The following is a 22,157-nucleotide window of genomic DNA, read 5'->3' as shown; positions in this document are numbered from 1 at the left end:
AAATAAACAAGACCAAATTCCAAAAAAAGTGTTGTTTTCCTAAATTGAAGGCAGATCTGTTTTGCAGAATGTCACACAGATTTACTTTTTTTTCGTGCTATGACATGTTTGAGAATTTAATTTTACTCCAGGATTCTGGCGCGGCATCCTGCATGAATTTTAAATGAATCGTGACAGTTCCCCCCCCCCCCCCCCCCAAAATGCTTGCTCTCCTCCCCTCTTTTCAGTGAGCGGCATCAGATATGGCTGACATTCTTTGCCTCTCTGCGTCCCCATCTGCAGAGGGGGAACACAAACAAACAGTCTGGGAGGAGTCGTACCGAGGCCACAAATATTCCTCCATTATCCCACATTTGTGTTTCCAGCACTGGAAGCCCTCACTTTCGGTATTTTTACTCCACAGCTCAGTTTGTTTTTCTCTCCAGAAGTCCTCGCTGCATGGGTTGCTGAGGCTTCGTTGCAAACTTCTTCTCTTTCATTTGGACTTTAAACATTTATATAAATCTCTACTTAGACCGATGCAGCTGCACGAGAACAAAGTATGATCTTCCATCATTTCAGACCTTCTCTTTTTAGAAACATCGAAGATCACACAGGAGCAAATTTTGCACACTTTCCCAAAGTTAACCACAGCAAAAATCGAAATGATTTCTATAAAACCGAGTCAGACTACAATGTCTGCGCCCCATTCCTGGCCTGCGAGAGATTATTACAGGTCTTTATAGCCGCCGGAGAGATGACAGATCCTCTCATTTAACAGAAGCTGCCTGAACTGAGCAAAAACTTGGCGCAGAAGGAAAGCGACCCATCTTCAATGGAGCACCTGCAGCTGAAATATGTGACCTTCAGACCCCAGGAATTTGGCTCCTTGAATTATGAAGTATGCCTTATATTGAGATTTTTAAGCATGCTAATAAAGCACTGTGCGTTCCAGTAACAAAAAATGAAGTTTTAATGCAATTGCAGCTGACCCTGGGACATATTTGTATGATTTACACCCCTAATGACAGATTTGAAACACTGGAAACAGTGTCACAGCCGTATGTAATGCAACTGTCCCTCGTTTAAAATACTGTTGCTCTCTGTATGCAGTGGACGTGGTTATTGTCCGCCTGTGCTTATACCAGTTTGAGCCTTACAGCTACCAGTACATGTCAGTGGAACATTACGGTTTATAAACCCTGTGGCAGTAGGCCGTCACCTAAGCTCAGGTTACAGCTCGGGTTCCACCCCCTCCCCTCCAGCTGTACCCCCTCTCCCTTTTTGCTGTGCTAAATGATTATGCCCCTGCATGGAGCTGTCTAATCCCAGGGGAGCCGCCTGAAGGAGCCAAGCAGTTCTCTCTATATATATCTGGTTGATGTCCGCAGAAATCTTCAGATGGTATTTGACAAGGCGCATGCCAATGCTGTGCTCCTCAGAGTTTCACTCATTGGCTATATGTGTTTAACATGGAGGAGGACTTACCCTCTAATATTCTCTTGCTGTTCTGTGTCACTCACAATCAATAGAAATGAATCACAAATATTCCATAACAGTTTGATGACTTCATTTTGGTCAGGAGCGAGTGTTTTTAAGATTTCTTTCCTTTTGTTTGTGTCTTAACAACAGGCATTTTGAGAGACGTCCTAACCATAAAAGAACCTTAAATGCCCTTCTCAGGGGTCTTCCGATGCCAACATGACTTCAGACACAAGTAGAGATCAGTTCCACCATGACTGGGAAGGGAACAGCCCAACATGCCTGATGCATAGTGGGTTGTCACTGTAGGCCTAACAGATTAACGAATACAGTCCTGAAGCATTAGCGTTAAAGCCCTTGTTAAGGCGGCCGCGTCACTTGAGTTGGAAAGGGGACAAACTGCACTACAACCTCATGACTACAAAGTTACACAGAAGAAAGTTTGAGAGAGAGAGAGAGAGTGGTTAAACTTCCAGATTGTCCACATGACATCCGGTTATTTTCCCATTTTTACAACCTCAATATTTACTTATTTTATCTCCATAAATACATTTGGGGCCTCAGCATTGTTTCATGTTTTAATTTGGTTCTGTATACCTTGTGTTTTTACAACCTGGTTTATAACCATAGCTGCCATATAAAACCCAAGCACAGATAACGATAGTGTTGCGAATATGATTTCTGCTCACTGCTGCATCTGTCTCCCTCAGCTGTCACCCCGTGAAGATAACTGAATCACTTACGTCAATCTCAGATATGGTCTGAAAATGGGCAACAGTTGTCTCATGGCCAAGTGTGTTTTTTATTTACAGTCCAGAAAAACTAAATGAATCCCCTTTAAGTTGCTCTACATCCCTTCAGCTGTTGATGGATGAACACCGAAATAACTCTCGGCCATTTCTGAACACAAATGATTTGCTTTGTTGGCAATGATATTGGACAGAAGAGAAAACTGCAAACATCGCTTATTTCTTTTCTTTTTGCAAAATGACAACTTTAATATTTCGGTTCCAATTCAAATGATACAAAATGTAACTGTTTGGAAATGGGCTGACATGTTCGATTCTAGTTGCTTTCATCAGCTGTTTTGGTTGGAGGCTTAAGAGGCCTTGTGAAGCAGATTTTTTTCCCCCAATGAACACAAATTATATGTTTATAGCAGCCTTAAAAAAGCTATTTCTGGAGCTGTGGTGTCTTCAGAGCCAATCTATGTCCTCAGAACTACCTAAAATATTGGACGTTTGTTTCTCTTTTTCCAAAAACACGTATAATGAAGTGAATATTAGAAGATGGAATTGCTTTATGTCTTCTAGTGCAGTCTTATTGAGGAAGTGCCTTTAATTTTCCAACTGGATTGTTATAAGAGTGCAGTGAACGTCTGGCCACATAGAGAGATTTGTGACTACTTTAATCAAAGCGAGCATACTGGGCCCTGAGCTATTTGTACTGTGCCAATATGTTGAAGGAAAACATCATAATGGAGCTTCCTGTATTTTCATTCCCAGCATGCCAGAGCAAATCCACGATGCCATCATAAACCTCCTCTGAGTCCATTATGCTGTTTGAGATAATTAAAATCAAATTGCAAATGAAGATTAAAACCAGCGCTCTGCTGTTAGTAATTCTGAAATGTTAATGTGGCTGAAAAACAGAGCAAAAAACTGTATCAAGAAACATTAACAGCTATATTTTGTATCTTATGTGTAAGATTTACACATTAGATGGACATGCTATACATTCATTTCCACACTTTAATTAAAGCAGAGGACTTGGGTTCAAAAAAAGACAAAGACAAAGACACACCCTCAAACTTTTTTATATACTGTATGCCAGTAATATGTGCATATGAGAAAAAAAAGTTAAATTACTTTTACAAATATGTGATCCTTAAAGTACAGTATTGCTTAGGACAGGTTCAAATCCAGAACAATAGGAAACCTGGCAGAGATAAGATCCAGTCTTTAAGCAGTATTTTACGTGCCTATCACAATTATATAAATGCCAATCTTTATGAACATGGGCTGTCCTGAGATTAACAAAACATATTTCTATTACTCTGCCTGTCAATCAAATACTCATACAAGGCTGGTGCCTGGATTGCAGGAAATATATGACATGATTTATAGAAACAAAATATGATAATACAGATTGTGAACATCATATGGACATCATATTGTACTACTGATTAAAAAAAAATGCATTAACAAATCTACCAGATGTAGCACCAACAATCTGTAAAACAGACACAAGCCAAGGCAAGACAAGACTTATTTTTGGGGATGTATCTAATAGCATTGGACCTTGGGCTCCTGGCACATGGCCTCAGATGCATTTAACAGACCAAGACAGGTGCATGAAATGGAAGGAGGTCCTAAAAATATCCCTGAGACTCTTTGGGAAGACACTTGGTGTGTCCTTAGTCACTGCAGTTTGTTCACTTGAGTTGAGCATTTGCACAGTGCATTTAAAATACACAATATAAATGTATAGAATTAAAAAAAAACACTTTTTCAGATTTAAAGCTACAAATACATTGTGTGCATATAAAATGAGATAGTCCTTCAAACTTGTTTGTAAAGCAGTTACCATTTCTCAAATGCCAATGTCAATCAGCGGCTTAGCTGCTGTAATTGAGGTATAAAACTATCGTGGCCTGTTCTGGACTCTGTGCTGCCCCTGTCACATCACACATCAACAGTTTACAAGGAGGATATCTGATACATTATCAGGTAAACACTTCCCTATCTGAGCCAACAGGCTGTGAACAATGCTTCTAGGGCTTACCAGGCTTACCGAAAGCATCTCTTCATAGATGGCACACTTGGTTTGAGATTCTTCAACTTCTCCCTGTGGTGTTCTCTCTCACCTACCCACCAGAACACACTCAACACACACACACACCCATACACACACACACAACAACAGGGACTGCAAGTTGACAAAGGCTGCTTGAAACCGCAGCTGTCTGTGGTCCCACTACAAGTCTGTCACAAGAGAAATAAGACATAAGAGAACACTGTCACAGCACCAACTATAAAACATATCTTTAAAAGAAAGCAGGAGCCAGATTTCACTGACAGAGGACATTGGAGAGTTCTCTATGAAGAGCTTTAAAACCAAATGTTCATCTGCATATTCCCTGTGCATTAAATGGCTTCTGTTACATTTGCATTAAGGAGCATTCCCATGGGAGCTGCCTGCTTGTCCATCACAGCCCATATACAGGCGTATCAAAAGTCAAATGTTTGGGAGGAACGAATCACCGAGCAGATCCGTAAAAAAACGCCCGGGCAGCCGCGCACGCCTCCTTCCCCCCCACCCCCCCTAAAAAAAGTATTGGATGTCCAAAGGAATCCAGTCTCCCCCCTCTTGAAGTACATATTTGACAGGGCACAGGAAGGCAGAGCCTGCACTCCAGCTCAGTGTTCAGTTAGGCACAGACGCCCTAAGCCCCTCTCCTCTCCTTCGTTTTCATTTGGACGTTTTGTCGGTCAACACACAGCAGCCATGGACGCCATCAAGAAGAAGATGCAGATGCTCAAGCTCGACAAGGAGAATGCCTTGGACAGAGCTGAGCAGGCCGAGTCAGACAAGAAATCAGCAGAGGACAGAAGCAAACAGGTCGGCTGATTTTTTGTGTTGCTTAAATGGAAAAGCCCAAAAGATAGAAAAGGCAGGAGTACCAGAAGCAGATTAAAACTGCTATTTTAATGGATCATCTCCTAAATGCGGATTAATTACTTTCATGGATAATACCAATTAAGGATTAATTGTTTTTTGTTTTTGTTTTTTTTGTTTGTTTGTTTGGGGATTTTTGTGGGGGGGTTGGGAGGGAGGGGGGTATAAATCCTTATTTAATCTGTTTTGGCATTTGGTGATGCAATATAGCTAGAAAATGTAATTGATTACTTCACATTTTGAAAGCAATTAGAGGGAATATGTTTGAATATTTTTCTATGATGTTTAACTTTATAATTTCTTTTACATGCATGTGTAGTTAGAGGACGATATAAGAGAGTTGGAAAAGAAATTGCGTGCATCTGAAGACGAAAGGGATAAAGTGTTTGAGGAGTTCCAAACTGCTGAGGAAAAGCTGCTGACTGCTGAGGAGTCAGCCACCAAGGTATCTCATCCTGACGTGCATGAGCTTCCCTAACTTTTTTCTCTCTTTTTTTTCTCTCTTCCCCCTGTCCTGTCCTGTCCTCTTCTGTCCTTCCCTGTGCGTCTGTGTCTCTCTGTTCGCGCACTTGCGCCTTTGCGCGTTCACGCAACTCCATCTCCTCACCACGCTGATCACCTCTGAAACTTCTGCGCACTGAAACACACCTCAGCTTGAGGACGATTTGGTAGCTCTGCAGAAGAAGCTGAAGGGAACAGAGGATGAGTTGGACAAGTATTCCGAGGCTCTTAAAGACGCCCAGGAGAAACTTGAGTTGGCTGAGAAGAAAGCCGCAGATGTAAGTATGGAAGGGATTCACGAAGGCACCGCTCCTGCTGCACCACTGCTGCCTCACATGTTTCTTTTTCTCCTTTAAGTTGTAAAAGATCACATGCACTATCACAAGTCTGCCCAAAGAATGTCTGACTGGTTGATGAATTGAAAAATTAGGAATAGAAACTTTAAGTCACCCATATGCAAACGCACAACATTTATGCCCATAGTGTGTAATCATTTATTTTTTTAAGCCTTGACTTTTCTCAGTCTTATATGTTTCAATCTGAGCAAGTCTTTTCCAGAGTGAAAAGTGAAGTAGACTAAATGTGCAGTGTCCCAAGGAGCGAGGAGTGCGAGCGCCTGGATAAATATAGCCCACTGCTTTATATGGTCAAGATAGAGCTCACATCTGCGGGCTACGCTCTCTGCTTACCACAGGGGAAAAACACTGTTCCCCACCAAACTGTCCTAGAGTACGACTGCTCATTAAAACAAATAAACACATTTAGCTCATTCTTGGATAAATGTATCCTATTTTTTTTTAAGTAATGTGTTGCTCAATATGCTTTTAATAAGATACACATCCTACCTTTTGAGGAAAGCTTTGTAACGAATTTAGATTCATGGCATTTAAAGATCAAAACCTGCTAAAGTTAAAAAAAAAAACCTCTAGTTCTGAATAAAATCTTTTCATGGCAAACAATCCGGTTCATGACCGAGTCAGGGTCAAGTTGAAGTAGGGACACTTTGCTTTCACGAGTCACTCAGACGGATCCAATTTAAGCGCAACCTTTAATTTAACCGAAGGAAACCCAGTTGTAATAATCCTTTAATTGGATTTCTCCACAGGGTTAGGCCATATTGAGTCTCTTTATAGACTGCTGGGTTTTTAGCTTATCACACTTGATGCTGCATGGTATCCCCTTTTAGGACGTTAAAACACGAGGGTAGGCGATTTTATTTTTCATGAGCTATGTATTCGCTTAAATATAAACAGAAAAAAAAAATCCTGCATTTATTGTTTCCAGTGAGGAGTTAAATAGTTTAACTGCCACATGTAGTGACGACAATTAACCAGCAGATGGCGCTGTAGCTCCGCCAGCTTTCTACAAACCCATGAATAGCCTATACACTAAACTATTTTCGCGTTCTTCTCATTTTAAATATGCATGGTCATTTTTTTTTATTCTGATCCAGTTTCACATTAAATCGTTAATTTGACATTTGTAGGGTTTTTTTTTTTTCAAACCCCACAGAATCCTTAATTCTAAACCCTCCTTTGTAATCAGTGGTAGCCTCTACTTCCTGGGGGAAGCGACACGACACTGCAGAGCGCGTCTCTCAGCCTTCAGCACAGTCAAGAAAGCACGTCATCTCGCTGCTTGACAATTTCTCGGAAATTGTGCAGCAGCAGCAGCAGCAGCAGCAGCAATTTGTAGCTTTCTTTTTATTTTATTTTTTGAACATAGTCTTTTTCGCAGTACCGAAAATGGCAGGAGTTACATCAGTAGAAGCAGTAAAACGTAAGATAAAATCCTTACAAGAGCAAGCAGACGGTGCTGAAGAGAGAGCCGAGAGATTACAGAAGGAGTTGCTGGCGAACAGGAAAGCAAGGGAACAAGTAAGCATGTTTAGGCTACAAGCGTGTACACTCACAAAGAGGCTGCTTAGTGAACGTTAAAATTAGGTTATATATCCTCCTCTTCTCGATGTGTGTGTGTGTGTGTGTGTGTGTGTGTGTGTCCTGTGGAGAGTAGAAATAATAGTCTACGCAGTGAAATAGCGGGATTTCTCTTGATACAGCTCGTTGCACTGCACGTTGAGCTGTACACGGCTCCATATGGTGCAACACATATTCTTACTGAGGTTTTTATAGCTTAGAGTTTCTTATAATTGTCAGCGTTAGGCCGATGATGCTCCAGTCAAAAAACAAGGGCAGACCAGCCGTGGCTCATTGTTTTGTCTACTTTGTTGCACTTGCATCTCATTTGATGCTCTCTGCTGTTACGGAAATGTTCGACCTGCTTTTCAGGAAGTTCCGTTTTTTTTTTTGTTTTTTTTTCTCGGCAGGTGTACAGGGTCAACTATTTGATGATAATGTTTTCGAAAACCAGGAAGTTAAAAGTAAAAAAATGTGGCAACATGTAAAGTGCCAGTCGTCTCTCCTTTTCTTTTGCTCTTTGACTTGTCCATATAAGGACAACAGGTTTCTCACAGCGTGAACTCGCGGTAGTTGTCGAGACGGGAAGTCGATCTTCTGTGCAGGGGCTTAAAGCACCCAAGAGTCAATCTCAGGCTCAGACTGTAATTAAAACTAAATAAGAGATTTAACCGGAGTCAAAAGCATTGCTTCAGTGAATGGGTTGAGTGGTTTCCTTGCCATGCTTCACTGCCTCAGATGCACTTTGATCCAACACTGCACTTTCCTTCACATGACCTGCAGGAGAGTCAGTCAGGCCTCTTGTCTTAGTTGTTGCACTGCTTTCAGGCGGATTGCAAATCTCATCCAGGAGCCGAAGTAGCCACAGGTTTGAATAATATTGGAAACTGCTCTTCACTCAAAATAATGCATTGCGAGTTTCTTCCGCCAAATTTACCAGATTGTTAAACCAATGCAATACCAATGTGTTGCAAAATGTGTGCCCAGTAAGATTACATGTACGGTACATCTACCCTGAGTTATCCAGGAAGTCTCCTCTGTGGTTGAGCATGCTTCTTCTGAGCATTCATTTACAGTAAATGGTCTCAGGGCCTTTGACTCAGGCATTCTTAATGTTCTCTCGGGAGCCTGGTAATGAGGCGGGTGTATTCAACCTGCTGTCAACCTGGGACATTGTTATAATTATAATCGTCACTGAGGAGCACGGGGAGCCTCCTGGAAAACACTCTTGATTACACACATCCCTCTGGCGTAAAACAGTGTTCAGAGCATCACTAAGAAACACAAAAATCAAATTAACCATCTTCTCTACATTCTTTGGGCTGACTTGAATATCTGCTCGTTTGATTTCCATGTGTTGTGTTAAAACTGGGGATCTCCTGTCCACGTTTCCCTGATGTGCTCCTCTCCTCTCCTCTCCTCTCCACAGGCTGAGGCAGATGTCGCTTCACTTAACAGACGTATCCAGCTGGTTGAGGAGGAGTTGGATCGTGCTCAGGAGCGTCTGGCAACTGCCCTGACCAAGCTGGAGGAGGCTGAGAAGGCAGCTGATGAGAGCGAGAGGTGGGTTCTTATGAGCAGCACGAGACTCAGACTGACTGATCTCTGCCATCGTGCTCTGTTGCTGCACAGAACAGGTGGATGGGCTGTTTTTCTGTCCCTTTGTGTCGGGTGCAAGCAGAGAGAACTGGATGTCAGATAGTGCAGACGTGTCCTTACACCCCAAACATATCAGTTATTCATTTACCTTGGAGTTATATATTAAATATGTATCCTACATGACATTGAACCAGATGCGTGTCCTCAGGGAGACTGTAGTCCCCCCTTGTCTCATATCCTGCTTCCTAACATCCTTTTGACTGTTTGTTTCATCTCACAGAGGCATGAAGGTCATTGAGAACAGGGCCATGAAGGACGAGGAGAAGATGGAGCTGCAGGAGATCCAGCTCAAGGAGGCCAAGCACATCGCTGAGGAGGCTGATCGCAAATATGAGGAGGCGAGTTTTTCAGCCCTCGGCAGCCTCCCTTATAACTTCTATGTCACAACAATCATACAGTGGCTCATGTAGAGAAATCCGGTATTCTTCCTCAGACCTTTTTACAATTGTTGAAAAGAGGTAGATATCCCCAATGAAATTCTCTGTTAGAAATATGGAGAGTTTCTGTGTTTAAAAAGACAGATTAAGGAATCATTTAAGAATTATCAATCCATCGATCAGCATTTAAATTGTTCCTACTTTTTCTTTTTTAAAGTAAAGTATATCAGATTATATTACATTGACATTTATAGGCTGTTTAAAAGATATACAAAACGTTTTTTAACAAACTAGCTCAAAAGTTTAAGCATTAACTATTTTACTTTTAATCTTTAAGTTACTAAATACTTTGTGTTACATCACAGCAGTTTTGAGTTCATCTACACATTTGGATTCCCTTTCTAAAACTTATAATTGATAAATGAATACTTTATTGTAATTTCAACCATCCAACAGCAAATACAATTGGTGCTTCAGCGTGGTTACAAAAACCTTTAAACCACATCCTACACATGTCACTGTCGTCAGGGTTTTTTTTTGTTGTTGTTGCATTTTAACACTTTGTTGTGCTGCACCCAAAGGTCGCCCGTAAACTGGTCATCATTGAGAGTGATCTTGAGCGTACAGAGGAGCGCGCTGAGCTGTCAGAGGGGTAAGACGTTTCCCCCTTCACACACATTAAACCAGCACTTATATCTGCATGTTTCACCACTCTGAGCTTTAAGCACTAACATCAAAAGTATTGGACATGGTTTCTGTTTGAACAAAGTGTCCCTTTGTTCTTACTCTGTGTACTGGTTATTTGCATGCTCTCCATGGTTTGAATGGTTCTTGGCTTGCACGTTTGCGCCACACCCACTAACAGACGAGCTCGGCGAACGGAGGAGGAGCTAAGGGTTTTGGAGCAAAGCATGAAATCACTAAACTCCTCAGTCATACAGGTACTGCCAGCTAAAACTTAACATCTGTGATGAGTGTATGTCCCCACTTTGATTCATGCTGCAGAGTGAAGCCTCTGCTTTGCTTGCTGTGCTTCTTCTTTTTTCTTCTTCTATTGTGCTCTTTTATTCAGACTACTTTAGACTCTTTCACACCTCTAACATGGCAGAAACTGTGCAAAAACAATAACACACTAAAAAGAAGCATGATATTTACGTGTGGAAATACCATTCACTAAATAATTGACTTCACTGTAACCCACTAATCTTAGTGAGATTACAACACTCACACCACTTATAGTCACATTCCTGCTCTGTTAAGGCACTTTGAAGGTACTTGGGGTTCCCTCCTTGTTTAATCCCTGTAGTTCTTATTTATTTGTTTCCTCTCTCCCCCTTTCTTTATTCTCCCCTTCTACCTGTTTTTTGTACACTTCTGGTTCCGTCCACCGTTGTTTCCCTCCTTCTTCTCCTTTGCGACCCTCCCCCTTTGTCTAAAACACCAGCAAATGCTCTGAGCTTGAGGAAGAGTTGAAAACTGTGACCAACAACCTGAAGTCACTGGAGGCCCAGGCAGAGAAGGTAAGAGTGATAATGTGGCAGAGTGCATGCTGTCAAACCCTCCAGGTCCACAATAGACTGGATGGAAGGGGAACAGAAGAGCCTGCGGAAACACATTTCTTAATTTTAGTGTTAATTTTTTTTTAACCACGTTGCATAAAAGTATTCCAATGTGTAATACTAGGACATCCTGAGTTTGCCGCCGCACCCCTTTGTTTGACACCTATCATTGTTTTTGTCCCACAGTACTCACAGAAGGAGGACAAGTACGAGGAGGAGATCAAAGTCCTCACCGACAAGCTGAAGGAGGTAAAGTTTCACAAGGCTTTAGCTGGGCTTACAGGACCATTTTAAAAAGGTCACAGGTCCAGTGTTGGACTAACTGATAAATCTGTTTCTGTGACACAGGCTGAGACTCGTGCTGAGTTCGCTGAGAGATCAGTAGCCAAGCTTGAGAAGACCATTGATGACCTGGAAGGTATGATTTTTACTGCTCAAACCCTAGAACGCTACTCTGGTTATTTAGAACTAGATGTTGTGCCAATGGTGGCGCTGGTTCTCACTCCTTTTTACAATGTTAAGGTCTCTCTTTGCTCCTTAACTTTATTTCTGTTTCCCTTTTTATATCACCTTAATTTAGTTACTTGAGCATCAAGAAAGTCTAGTTGGTTGGTTTATGAAGTTCACGATAGGAAAGAAGAATGGCTTTAATACTTGTCAGGCCCAAATATAGACTTTGTGTTCAAGGAGCGTGGCAGTGAAATATATACGATTCATTTCTTCATGACTTTGACGAATTTCCCTCCTTTCTGTTTAACTTCCATTCCATGTTTTTTTTCCTGATGTAACTCTTGTTTTCCTCTTTTCCCCCCCCCCTGTCAATTTCTGTCACTTCTTCCTGTCATGTCAATGGTCTGGATGCTTCACCCTTCACCTCCTTGCCATGTGCTCCTTTCACCTTTGCCCCGTTCCGCCGCAAACCTTCCCCTCTCCCCTACACCCCCGGCCCACAAATAGATGAGTTGTATTCTCAGAAACTGAAGTACAAGGCCATCAGCGAGGAGCTGGACCACGCCCTCAACGACATGACCTCCATGTAATTCTCTTATTTTGCTGTGCCTGCACATTCTGTCTCCCCCCCCTCTCCCCCTACTGCATGTCTCTTCCCTTTGCACCGACTGCATATACACAGTTGTTTGTTTCCCTTTTATTTTTCCACATCCATTATAACTGGAATATCCCAATTTTGCACGAGTCCCTTTTAATTAACGCGGATATTTTACTATTTTTTTAATTTATACTTAAACATCAATGTCTTAAACGGACACTGTGGCATTCTGTGTTGATGCAGTTGAAGCCCACTTACAATAATGATTTCAAATGCTAAACCTTCATTGATGTATTTGTGATATATAATTGCAGTTTGAGAGAACTGAATTCAATTGTTTTTCGATAAAGTCAATCTTCGCATTTTTGTAGTTGTTTCATTTGAAAGTAGACCTCCCATGATATTTTGATATCCTAAGCAAAGCATGCACATTTTCCGTTGAAATGTAATAGACTATTTAAGAAATGCATCTCAATGAATGTGACTCACACACCGTGTTTGTGATTCCCCTTTTCTTTGCTACTAACACGGTCTACTTCCATCCAGAAGAAAGGCCGCTGGGTGTTTGTGAGGTTCCCCTGTTGTTCAGTGATTAAAGAGATTGAAGGTTGTCTCTCAGCCCCAAACTTAGCTTAAGAAGTGTCCTCCCCCCCCCTCCCCCCTCAACATTTAGACACCACTGTCTAAATGTTGCACTGTCAGTGCTGCTCCTTGCATTTGAAGCAGAACCGTCTATTTTGTCTACCCTACAATGCGTTTGCATCTGCATTGTAGTTCTGTGGTACTTGTTGTTGCTGTGACTCGTGTGGGTCTCCTGTTTTGCCGTGCACACCTCAGTATTTCCGTAGGGCCCCACCTCGGTCCCCTGGTTCACTCTACTTTCTCTTTCCCACACAGATAATTTTTTTACACCTCATCAAAGACGTCTTCTGCCGGCTGAGCGACATGTGTCTGCTCTCTTCAGCCCGCTCTCCATTTTCCCTTCCCTTCTCTCTGCCCTTTCTTCCCTCCCTCCTCACGTTTTCGTCCTCATGTCAACATTAAGTGCATCCCATCTCTTGTACAGAATCCTAGAATCTTTCTGCATTGTGTAAAAAAAAATAAACACCCTTCCTTCTGTGTAAGCTGTATCTCTTTACTCTGTCCTTTTTTGTTCTCTTTTTCATTTCTATTTATTTTGAATTGGCTCTAATAAAACCAGGAAGCCTTCTGTTTTAAGTTATGTTTTGGATTGTGTTCTTCATCTCCGCAAACCAGAAGTTGAGCTTAACCCTGTTTGTTTAATTTCAACCTTGTTTTGTGAAGTTGAGATATTAGGAATATCGCTTTAAGCACAGAAGTTTTAGAACAACTACAGGTACTTGACTGGATGCTGAGCAGAGCTGTCTACTCTGGAGGCGTTTGAGACTGATGCATGCATACAGTTTTTAACATTTAGTACTAGAGACAGGACAAGCTGAAGTGAAGGATTTGAGAATTTGAAGGAATTAGTGTTGGATTGTTATGAGGAAGCTTGAGGAAAAGTAAAGTAATGGATAAAACAGTGGAATACAGAATAGAAAGTACGATTTGTTGAGCCTTATCTGTTTGCTGGAAAAATTGGAAGAAATTGCTCTGTGATTATGACACATGAGCTTTGTATGATACACCATATCCTGTCCTATATTTAAATAAATGTACAATCCCACATGCTGAGTGTTTTCATTAAAGTCATCTCAATAAATTCAGACGCAGAAAGACGAGAGAAAGTGAGCAATTGTCTTTTGTAGTGTGGGACTGCAGAACATCATTCAAGCCCTATTCTAAAAAAAAATGTCCAAATCACCAAACTTCAGCCACAAAATTGTCGACTCTCAGTTCAACTTTTTCCAGATCTGTTTTTGATCAGCTGTATTCAAGCATTTAACAAGAGGCACTTCTTTATAGAGAAGGACTTGATCAATGTGGCAGATTAATTTTTTTCTCTGTTTTGTTGCCAAACTATCCAATTAATTCTAATTGATTTGAAGGGTTAGGCTCACTGCCATTCTTCTTTTAACCTTATTTCATATCTTCATCCTCTGCTCTTACTTTACACTCTTTTCTGTCATCCTCAATCAGGCAAAAAAAAATCCAACCAGTAGATTGTTAAAAGCCTACTCTCTGAACATTGTTGCTATTCAGCTCTTTTCAGTGTGTTTTATAAAGATTTTAAAAGTCTCCCAAAGGTTTTAGAATAGAAGGTAGGTGTCCACAGGCTTTGCTCTTTCTCCTTTTTTCCACTTTCCTCTGATTTAGTGTCCTCTCTCTGTTTTCCATCTTGCTTTCTGACTGCAAAGATCGCCTCTTCCAGCAACTTGAAAAACACCGTCTCCTCACTAATGAACTACGCTTGGCTTTGAATGACTGAGTTGTGTGAATGTCTGCTATGTTTATTAAGGTTTTGTTTGGGATGTGTGAATGACAATCAGATTTAAAAAAAAAAAATATGCTTCAAAACTCCTCCATTTTCCACTTTGGAGGCCTGCACTGCTTGAAATGTGTGTTACTGTTAATGCAGGTGTGACTATATGATAGTGAAATTCAGGGAATCACAGTTACTGTATATCATGTTCTAGTCTTACAGCCTAGACTATAAGGTCATGCAATTATCACACCTTATGGTTTGCTCTGTTTGTGTGTATTATTACGAACTTTGTTGTAACCTGTTTGCACGGTTGCTTGCATAACTCAGTGTTAAGTTGTTCGTTTCCTAGTTTTCTGTCAGTGAAATGTGGTGAGTGTTTGATAGGACTCAAACCTAAAAACTGACCTCTGTTATGTAGCCAGCTCAATTATTAACCCAAGCTAACCGACTGACTCACTTGTGCTCGCTTGTGTGACATTAAAACTTGTCCATTTTAATGTTCTAACAGAGAAACTGTCACATGCTAAAGAAGAGAACCTCGACATGCACCAGATGCTGGACCAGACTCTAATGGAACTGAATAATTTGTGAAGGCCCAGTCCGACCCCCTCACACACACACATTGTGGTTTTGGCTTTTTGTACTTGCACCTTGCTTACCATAAACCCCTCTTCTCGTACGTTGCCCATGGTGGAGATCAAACAGCCAGATGCTATTCCTCTTGCGCCGTCCTGCCTTCAGCTAGACTCGAGCAAGGAGCAGAGCTACGAGGAAGCAAAGCGTAACCATTCCCTTTTTGATGAAGCCTAAACTGAGAAACAAGATTGTTTATGTCAGTTTTAATCTTGAAATGTTGTCTGCCTTTTCGCAGTTGAGATAATGTCTTGTTTTCGTTTTTGACGAGTCATCTGGTGAAATGACACGTCATGTCATTGGTTACAAAGATTTTGTACATCTGCATTGAAGCTGATCTGGTACGATCCATTCCACATTTATTATGCACAAACCAAAGGACAAAGTGAGGAAATTTTGCACCTAGTTTAACCTCAACATTGCGCACATTTTGCATTCTTTAAGAAAAACTGTTTTTTCAAAAGACAAGTGAAAGTATACATTGGCTATATGCCTGATTTTCTGTATACTGGTGCTACTGTTTTGTAAGGCAATGACTGAAAATGTTAATGCATACCAGTATATTCTTGGCTTTCTTCCAAACCACGGTTCAAAATTTGTTCATCTTGTCTGTTTAGTATTATTTCAGTCATCTGGTTGTGCGATGTTTAAGCATATATGTATGTAGATGTTTCAAGTGTTTATCATATTTGAAATGTACAAACTATAAAAAATAAAGCACGTTTTGAAAGTTTTTTTTTTAACTTTGTTTGTGTTTCATACATTGCCTTTACTTCACACAAACTAAAGGTATTTATAGATTTTCTGGTAACGATACAACACACTTTATTGCTCCCTTGGGGAAATTTGTGTCTGACTCAGACTGCTACAAACATTCAGCTGCTGGTTTGATGCAAAGGATATTCAAACTTTTTTTATTTTACAATTATCTTTCAAGAACGTTTAAATGTGAGATTTCCAAACCTAGGGGGATCTTTTCATTTGGCAGCTTCGTTGAACACGGCTGACTCTTCACTCTTTTTCCCCCTTCACCTTCAGTTGGACTTTGAGCTGGGAAAGAAACGAAGTCACATGTTTTGGTTCATGTGGGCTCCCTTTGCACCACTGGACCATAGTTCAGTTTAAGAACATTCAAACCATGAAAACTTTCTTCAAGTTCCTTTCATTTATATGCAGTTCTTGCTTCCTTAATGTTTAGGAATTGCTGGTGTGCCTGACCCAATTGCATGCGTATTGTTTGGTAGATGTTTTAAACTCTAATAATGCATGTAAGACGCTCTCTTATTTAACTCAGTAGTTTATTTGATAGTATGTACGCATATGTGTTTTTGAACAAACAGTATTCTTGACTTGTTGATGACTGCAGCTCAGTATTTAACATGACTTCTGGGAAAGTCACATTGCAAACACTTGTGAGGAGATAAGAGGGGCGTTACTGTGTCTGTGTGTGATATGGTCTTTGGAGTGAAACGTGCATGCTTACTATTGATATGTTATGACTTTAAATATAGATTTCACTCTAATTAAGGCCTATGTTAAAACTGTTCTTTCCTATTTTAAGTTGAACAAATTACCTCAACTGAATCGACAGAGAGAACCTCTTGTCAACAAGTGTTACTTAAGCACAGAAATAGGTCGCTTGGCAAATGAAGCTGTCATTGTTATTTGGTTATGTGCTCTGTAATTTAAAGTGATGTACAGGGCGGGCAGTAGAAGATGAATTATACATGATCTAACAGACTGATAAAGCCTTTCTCAAAATGGAAAAAAACAGAGTCTCCCCAACTTAAGCAGCGTTGGATATGATTTAGGAGTGGTTTCATGGGCTGTTCCTTGTCCAGTCAATACTTTCATTCACACACAGTGAGGTTCTCACCGACACACCTGTGGGTATGGCTACTATTATGACAACAAAGTAGTGTCACACAAACACCAGCCTTTATGAGAGAACAGAGCTGTTTTCGACAACAGTGTATGATTGCAATAGTTTCTGCATTTTTATTTTTTGGAAGAAATTGACTCCCTTGAAGGGATACTCACAGCTGTATGGGGCGCCGATTGTAAAGTTGCGCACACTACAAATAACAACAACATTTCTCCACATTTAGCCCTAAAAAAAAATCACTTTTTGTTCACATTTAGAGAAATATTTGTGAACTTTGTCATATTTACTTTTGTGAATAAAAATGTAAGATAATTTCATTGGCAAATATAAATGTTAAATATTATATCTAAATGTTGAATGTTTTATCTAAATGTTAAAAGTTATATATGAATTTTAAAAATACATGTCCTGATTCTAAATATTTAGCTTTGATCCTATATATTTAGCTAAGATTGTAAATATTTATAATCAAAGCTAAATATATAAATAAAATAAATAAATATTTAGCTTTGATTTCTAAATATTTTGAAATCTTAGCTAAATATTTAGTTTATATTCTATATATTTAGCTTTGATTATAAATATTTACAATCTTAGCTAAATATATAGAATGTAAACTAAATGTTTAGAAACGTAGCTAAATATTTAGAATCAGGACATGTATTTTTAAAATTCATATATAACATTTAACATTTAGATAAAACATTCAACATTTAGATATAATATTTAACATTTATATTTGCCAATGAAATTATCTTTTTTTATTCACAAAAGTAAATATGACAAAGTTCACAAATATTTCTTTAAATGTGAATAAAAAGTGATGTTTTAGGGCTAAATGTCGAGAAATGTTGTTGTTATTTGTAGTGTGCGCAACTTTACAATCTACACTTTGCCACACGGAAAATGACTGAGTTTGAGTTCTTGTGATCGTGGTTTGATTTGTTCGGTCTGGCTCGACGGTGCAAAACAGGAAGCGAGTGTTGTTTACCTCCAAAGCTAACTAACTAGCAGGGACCATAGGGAGAGATACAGATACAGCAGATGTTTAAAAAATGTCACGCTTATTTGTGCCAAATCGTTTCTGCGCCACAGGTAGCCTTCTATTGCGAGTGAATCTTACGCACAAGCAGCCACATTCAGATACACGCTGTGTTTTTATTCAACAACAGAGACCTTATGTCGGAGGGTCAAAGAGAGACTCCTTTAAATACGGGTCAAAATCTAGGATCTGGATATGTGGGGTTGGTTTGGGGATTGCTTTAGCTGTGGGACTGAAGTATCATGCTGACAGAGCCAACAGTTCCTGTGATGATAAAATAGTCCACAGTGCTGATCGATACAGAGAAGCTATTGAAGTCAGCAGAGACCTCTTGGAGCGGATAAAGGTAGGCACAGAGGTAGGCCTGCACATGTTTGGTAGTTCACTGGCCTCTTTGTCTTTGCTCTTTTCATTTTTTTTTAATTTTTTTTATCCCTGATCACTTTAAATGTGATCTGAGTCGATTGTGTGTGTCTATTTCAGACTGAGGTCGGGGCTCCAGGCCTGGTGGTTGGGGTCTCTGTGGATGGTGTTCAGGTCTGGTGTGAAGGTTGGTGCCTGCACAGTCCAAATCATTTACAAAAATAAATAAATCAAGTTAAGCTGTTTTGTCCACGACACAGTGATGTTTAGGCTACTGGGCTAATCCAACAGGTTCAGCACAAATTATATCTTATTCAGAGTCTGACAAAAGTAAACCCATGGTCATCGATGTTGCCCCACATTTGCATTTATCACATTTTGTACAACACACACACACACAATAATCCATAGCCAAGGATGTATTCTGTAATATGTTTTGGAACCTATGAATGGTTAATTTAAATTTTACTTAAACGATTGTCTAATAACAAAATATGTTCTCTTTTTTAAATGGTGCTATATGTTAAATGGTAAATGGACTTGAGCTTATATAGCGCTTTTCTAGTCTTCCAACTACTCAAAGCGCTTTCACACCGCCTGTCACACCCGCCCATTCACACTCTGATGGTAGTAGTCGCTGTGTAGTATCATCAGAAGTAACTAATCCCATTCGTACACCGCCACTGAAGCAGCAGGAGAAATTCAGGGTTAAGTGTCTTGCACAAGGACACGTCAGACATGTTGCTCAGCTGGGGATCGAACCCTCGACCTTCCGGTTGAGAGGCGACGACTCTACCAACTGAGCCACAGCCGCCCTGTATGGCCTATACTACAAGTTAGGTTCTTGTTGTATTAATGTCGGCATGTCCCATTATTATCAGTATTGGAAAAACAGTGGACGCTAAAAGACAAAATAAATAGTTTGCACAAACAAAAAGCATTTCAGCTTCAGCTTCGTTTGCCTCGAAACACATGTTGCCCATTTCAGTTGCCATGAACTAAGCCAACGCAGAGCAGCCTGTCCTAACAGAGTCAGATGTGAAATTAAGGATCTTCCCCTTTTTTTCCTTGTATTCTTCTTCATTTTTTGTGAAGGTGTATCTTTCATTCCGACAAAAGGAGTCTTAAACATGTTTCTCAAAGAAGAATTTCATAAGATGCATTTAAAAATTTTACGTGTAATTCAGGGATGGGTTATGCTGATTTGGAGAACCGAGTGCCATGCAGCCCAGAAACAGTGATGCGAATTGCCAGCATCAGTAAGCCCCTCACATCTGCAGCAGCTGCACGACTGCATGAGGAGGGGAAATTGGATCTTGATATCCCTGTCCAGCAATATGTCCCGGAATTTCCCCAGAAACAATTTGATGGACAGGATGTAAGCTTCATGAACCAGATGACAGAGATTTTCTTTATCAGCAATAATGTCTTGCTTTTTTTAGCTTACATAATTATCTATTATTTTTTTTCTTTCAGGTCACGATAACCCCTCGTATGCTTCTGTCCCACCTCAGTGGTATACGGCATTATGAGAAGGATGCAAAGAAAGTCAAGGAGGACAGGGAGAAAGCGAAGCGACTGTTAAAGCCCCCGGTGAAAGAGAAAGAGGATGAAAAGAGCTCCTCTGAAACCAAAGATAAACCCTCTGCGACAGAACAGAAAGGCAAAGGAGCTGCTCAGGCTCAGAAGAAAAAAGAGTTTCAACAGGAAGAGTATTACTTAAAGGACAACTTTGAAAGTGTCACCCACGCCCTGGACCTCTTTAAGGATGACCCGCTCATTTTCAGACCTGGTAAAGCACAGGTTTGTCTATTAAATGAAATACGGTACAAATTCAACGCTGATGCTCTGATGAATAAGATATGAATTTACTATGTGCAGGCACTACTTTTCTGTACTCCACCCATGCCTTCACCCTGCTCAGTGCTGTTGTGGAGCGAGCGGCAGGTCAGCACTTCCTGGATCTAATGATGAGCATGTTTCGGGAGCTGGGAATGCTTAATACCGTGCCTGAAGAAAACGACCCTATTATTTACCACCGCTCTAGGTAATCCGTAATCTACGATCTTAAGTCATGTCTAACACACTTTGACACATCACCGCTGAGTACAGAGGAAGTACACCAGTCATATCGCAGCAGAGCTTTGCTGTGATTTATTTCTTTAACGTTGTTTTGTTTGCTCATCCTTGTTTTTGAGAACGCACCAGGTTAGACATTTTCGTTTGCTGCTTCTCCGCAGGTTTTATCATCTCAACAAGAGGGGCCGTGTTGTGAACTGCCCGTATGTAGACAACTCTTACAAGTGGGCCGGAGGTGGCTTCCTCTCCACTGCTGGTGACCTGCTGCTGTTTGGTAATGCTCTGCTCTACAGCTACCAGGTGGCTCACCTGAAGGACACACAGGGTTACCTCCCTGGCTTCCTCAGACCCCAAACAGCCATAGACCTGTGGGCGCCGGTTGACCGGACTGAGGCCAGCTGGGATAAGGACGGACTGTACGCCCAAGGCTGGCTGGTAGTGGAGAAAGAACAGAAATATGGTCAGTGCAGGAAGCGCAGGCACTATGTGTCGCACACAGGAGGTGCTGTTGGGGCCAGCAGTGTCCTCCTAGTGCTTCCAGATGAGGAGATGAGGGAGAGCATAAGGCCGACCCCCCTCCTCCCACAAGGGGTGGTGGTCACCATCGTCGCTAACATGCAGGCTGTGCGACTCAACAGCACAGCACTTAAAATCGCACATGAGTTTGACAAAAGCAGAGGCCTGTAAGAGTTGTTTACAGACAAACTTGAGTTTACATTTGACTGATTATACATCATTTCATGTAGTTTTGATAAAGCTTTTGAAAAACTCCACTTTTCCACCTTCTTTTGTGACGTGTTTCTCAAATCATGTACCACAACTCTGACTGTCACTTGTAAGTAAAGTCAAACAGCCACTAGGTGGAGGCAGGTGACTGCATATGTGGCACAAAGAAGGCCGCTGACTTCAGTCCAGAGTTTGTTGGCTCACAAAGGTTCCTGCAATTCTATATTTAATTAAAAGCTTTTACAGCTACAACTGACCTGTGAGCATTTCTGCATTAGAGAGAATAAAAAAAAGTCCTGCTCAATAGAGAAGTTATTACTATTTAAATCAATTTATGTCACAAGTAGAGATACTGATATTCCTTCATAGTTACATGATCAAAATCAAAGTCAACTTTGAACATCTTTTATATCGTGCCAGTGTTCAAATTTGACTTTCGCAAGCTATAACCATTTTGAATTTTCTTTTAACAATTCCAGACTGTAATGCCTAACTCAGTGTGTAACGCAGAATTAGTTTGTAATTGGTAACAAGAGTTTAAAGGAGCAACAAAACATCAAATATGTAGTTATTTTCTCCCGCAGTTGATTTAGAGCCACTGTGGGAGATTTATCAGAGTTTAAAAACAAATGAACAAAGTGTTGTTAAGACATTCCAACAAGTAGTAATTCTCTCCTAAACTTGCAGGATTGACTCATGTCTGATGGCACCATTCCCATTGTTAAACTCCCGGGATCTCCTGTGCCCCTGTTTTCAGATTTAAGGAGACTGATGAATGGCTTGGGAAACGCTAATTATACAGCCTCCCACACACTGCGAAATGTGTGTGTTCCTGATAATGGAG

At 40.7% G+C, this 22,157-nt stretch overlaps 2 protein-coding genes across 15 annotated transcripts; both read left to right on the top strand.

Moving 5' to 3' along the window:
* Positions 1 to 4,835: 4,835 nt before the first annotated feature.
* tpm1 (tropomyosin 1 (alpha)) lies at positions 4,836 to 15,951 on the top strand. Of its 13 annotated transcripts, none has more exons than XM_061035371.1 (10): positions 4,842 to 5,082; positions 5,459 to 5,584; positions 8,986 to 9,119; positions 9,436 to 9,553; positions 10,174 to 10,244; positions 10,458 to 10,533; positions 11,338 to 11,400; positions 11,500 to 11,569; positions 12,109 to 12,187; positions 13,097 to 13,329. In XM_061035371.1, the coding sequence occupies exons 1-10, from the start codon at positions 4,969 to 4,971 to the stop codon at positions 13,098 to 13,100; spliced, it is 855 nt and encodes a 284-aa protein (XP_060891354.1). In that variant the 5' UTR covers positions 4,842 to 4,968; the 3' UTR covers positions 13,101 to 13,329. The 13 variants fall into 13 exon arrangements, with proteins under 13 accessions (XP_060891355.1, XP_060891354.1, XP_060891352.1 ...); XM_061035368.1 differs by lacking the exon at positions 5,459 to 5,584 and adding an exon at positions 5,793 to 5,918 and having other exon boundaries at positions 4,849 to 5,082; XM_061035363.1 differs by lacking the exons at positions 5,459 to 5,584; positions 10,458 to 10,533 and adding exons at positions 5,793 to 5,918; positions 11,037 to 11,112 and having other exon boundaries at positions 4,853 to 5,082.
* Positions 15,952 to 18,051: 2,100 nt separating this feature from the next.
* Positions 18,052 to 21,349, top strand: lactb (lactamase, beta). Of its 2 annotated transcripts, none has more exons than XM_061035360.1 (6): positions 18,052 to 18,491; positions 18,629 to 18,695; positions 19,696 to 19,886; positions 19,985 to 20,300; positions 20,390 to 20,555; positions 20,749 to 21,349. In XM_061035360.1, the coding sequence occupies exons 1-6, from the start codon at positions 18,159 to 18,161 to the stop codon at positions 21,272 to 21,274; spliced, it is 1,599 nt and encodes a 532-aa protein (XP_060891343.1). In that variant the 5' UTR covers positions 18,052 to 18,158; the 3' UTR covers positions 21,275 to 21,349. The 2 variants fall into 2 exon arrangements, with proteins under 2 accessions (XP_060891343.1, XP_060891342.1); XM_061035359.1 differs by having other exon boundaries at positions 18,052 to 18,503.
* Positions 21,350 to 22,157: the final 808 nt, after the last annotated feature.

The sequence above is a fragment of the Labrus mixtus genome, chromosome 4 (genome assembly GCF_963584025.1).
Source record: "Labrus mixtus chromosome 4, fLabMix1.1, whole genome shotgun sequence".
Lineage (NCBI taxonomy): Eukaryota > Metazoa > Chordata > Actinopteri > Labriformes > Labridae > Labrus > Labrus mixtus.
Note: the sequence above shows the minus strand (reverse complement) of the source record. Positions and strands in the feature narration are given on the sequence as shown.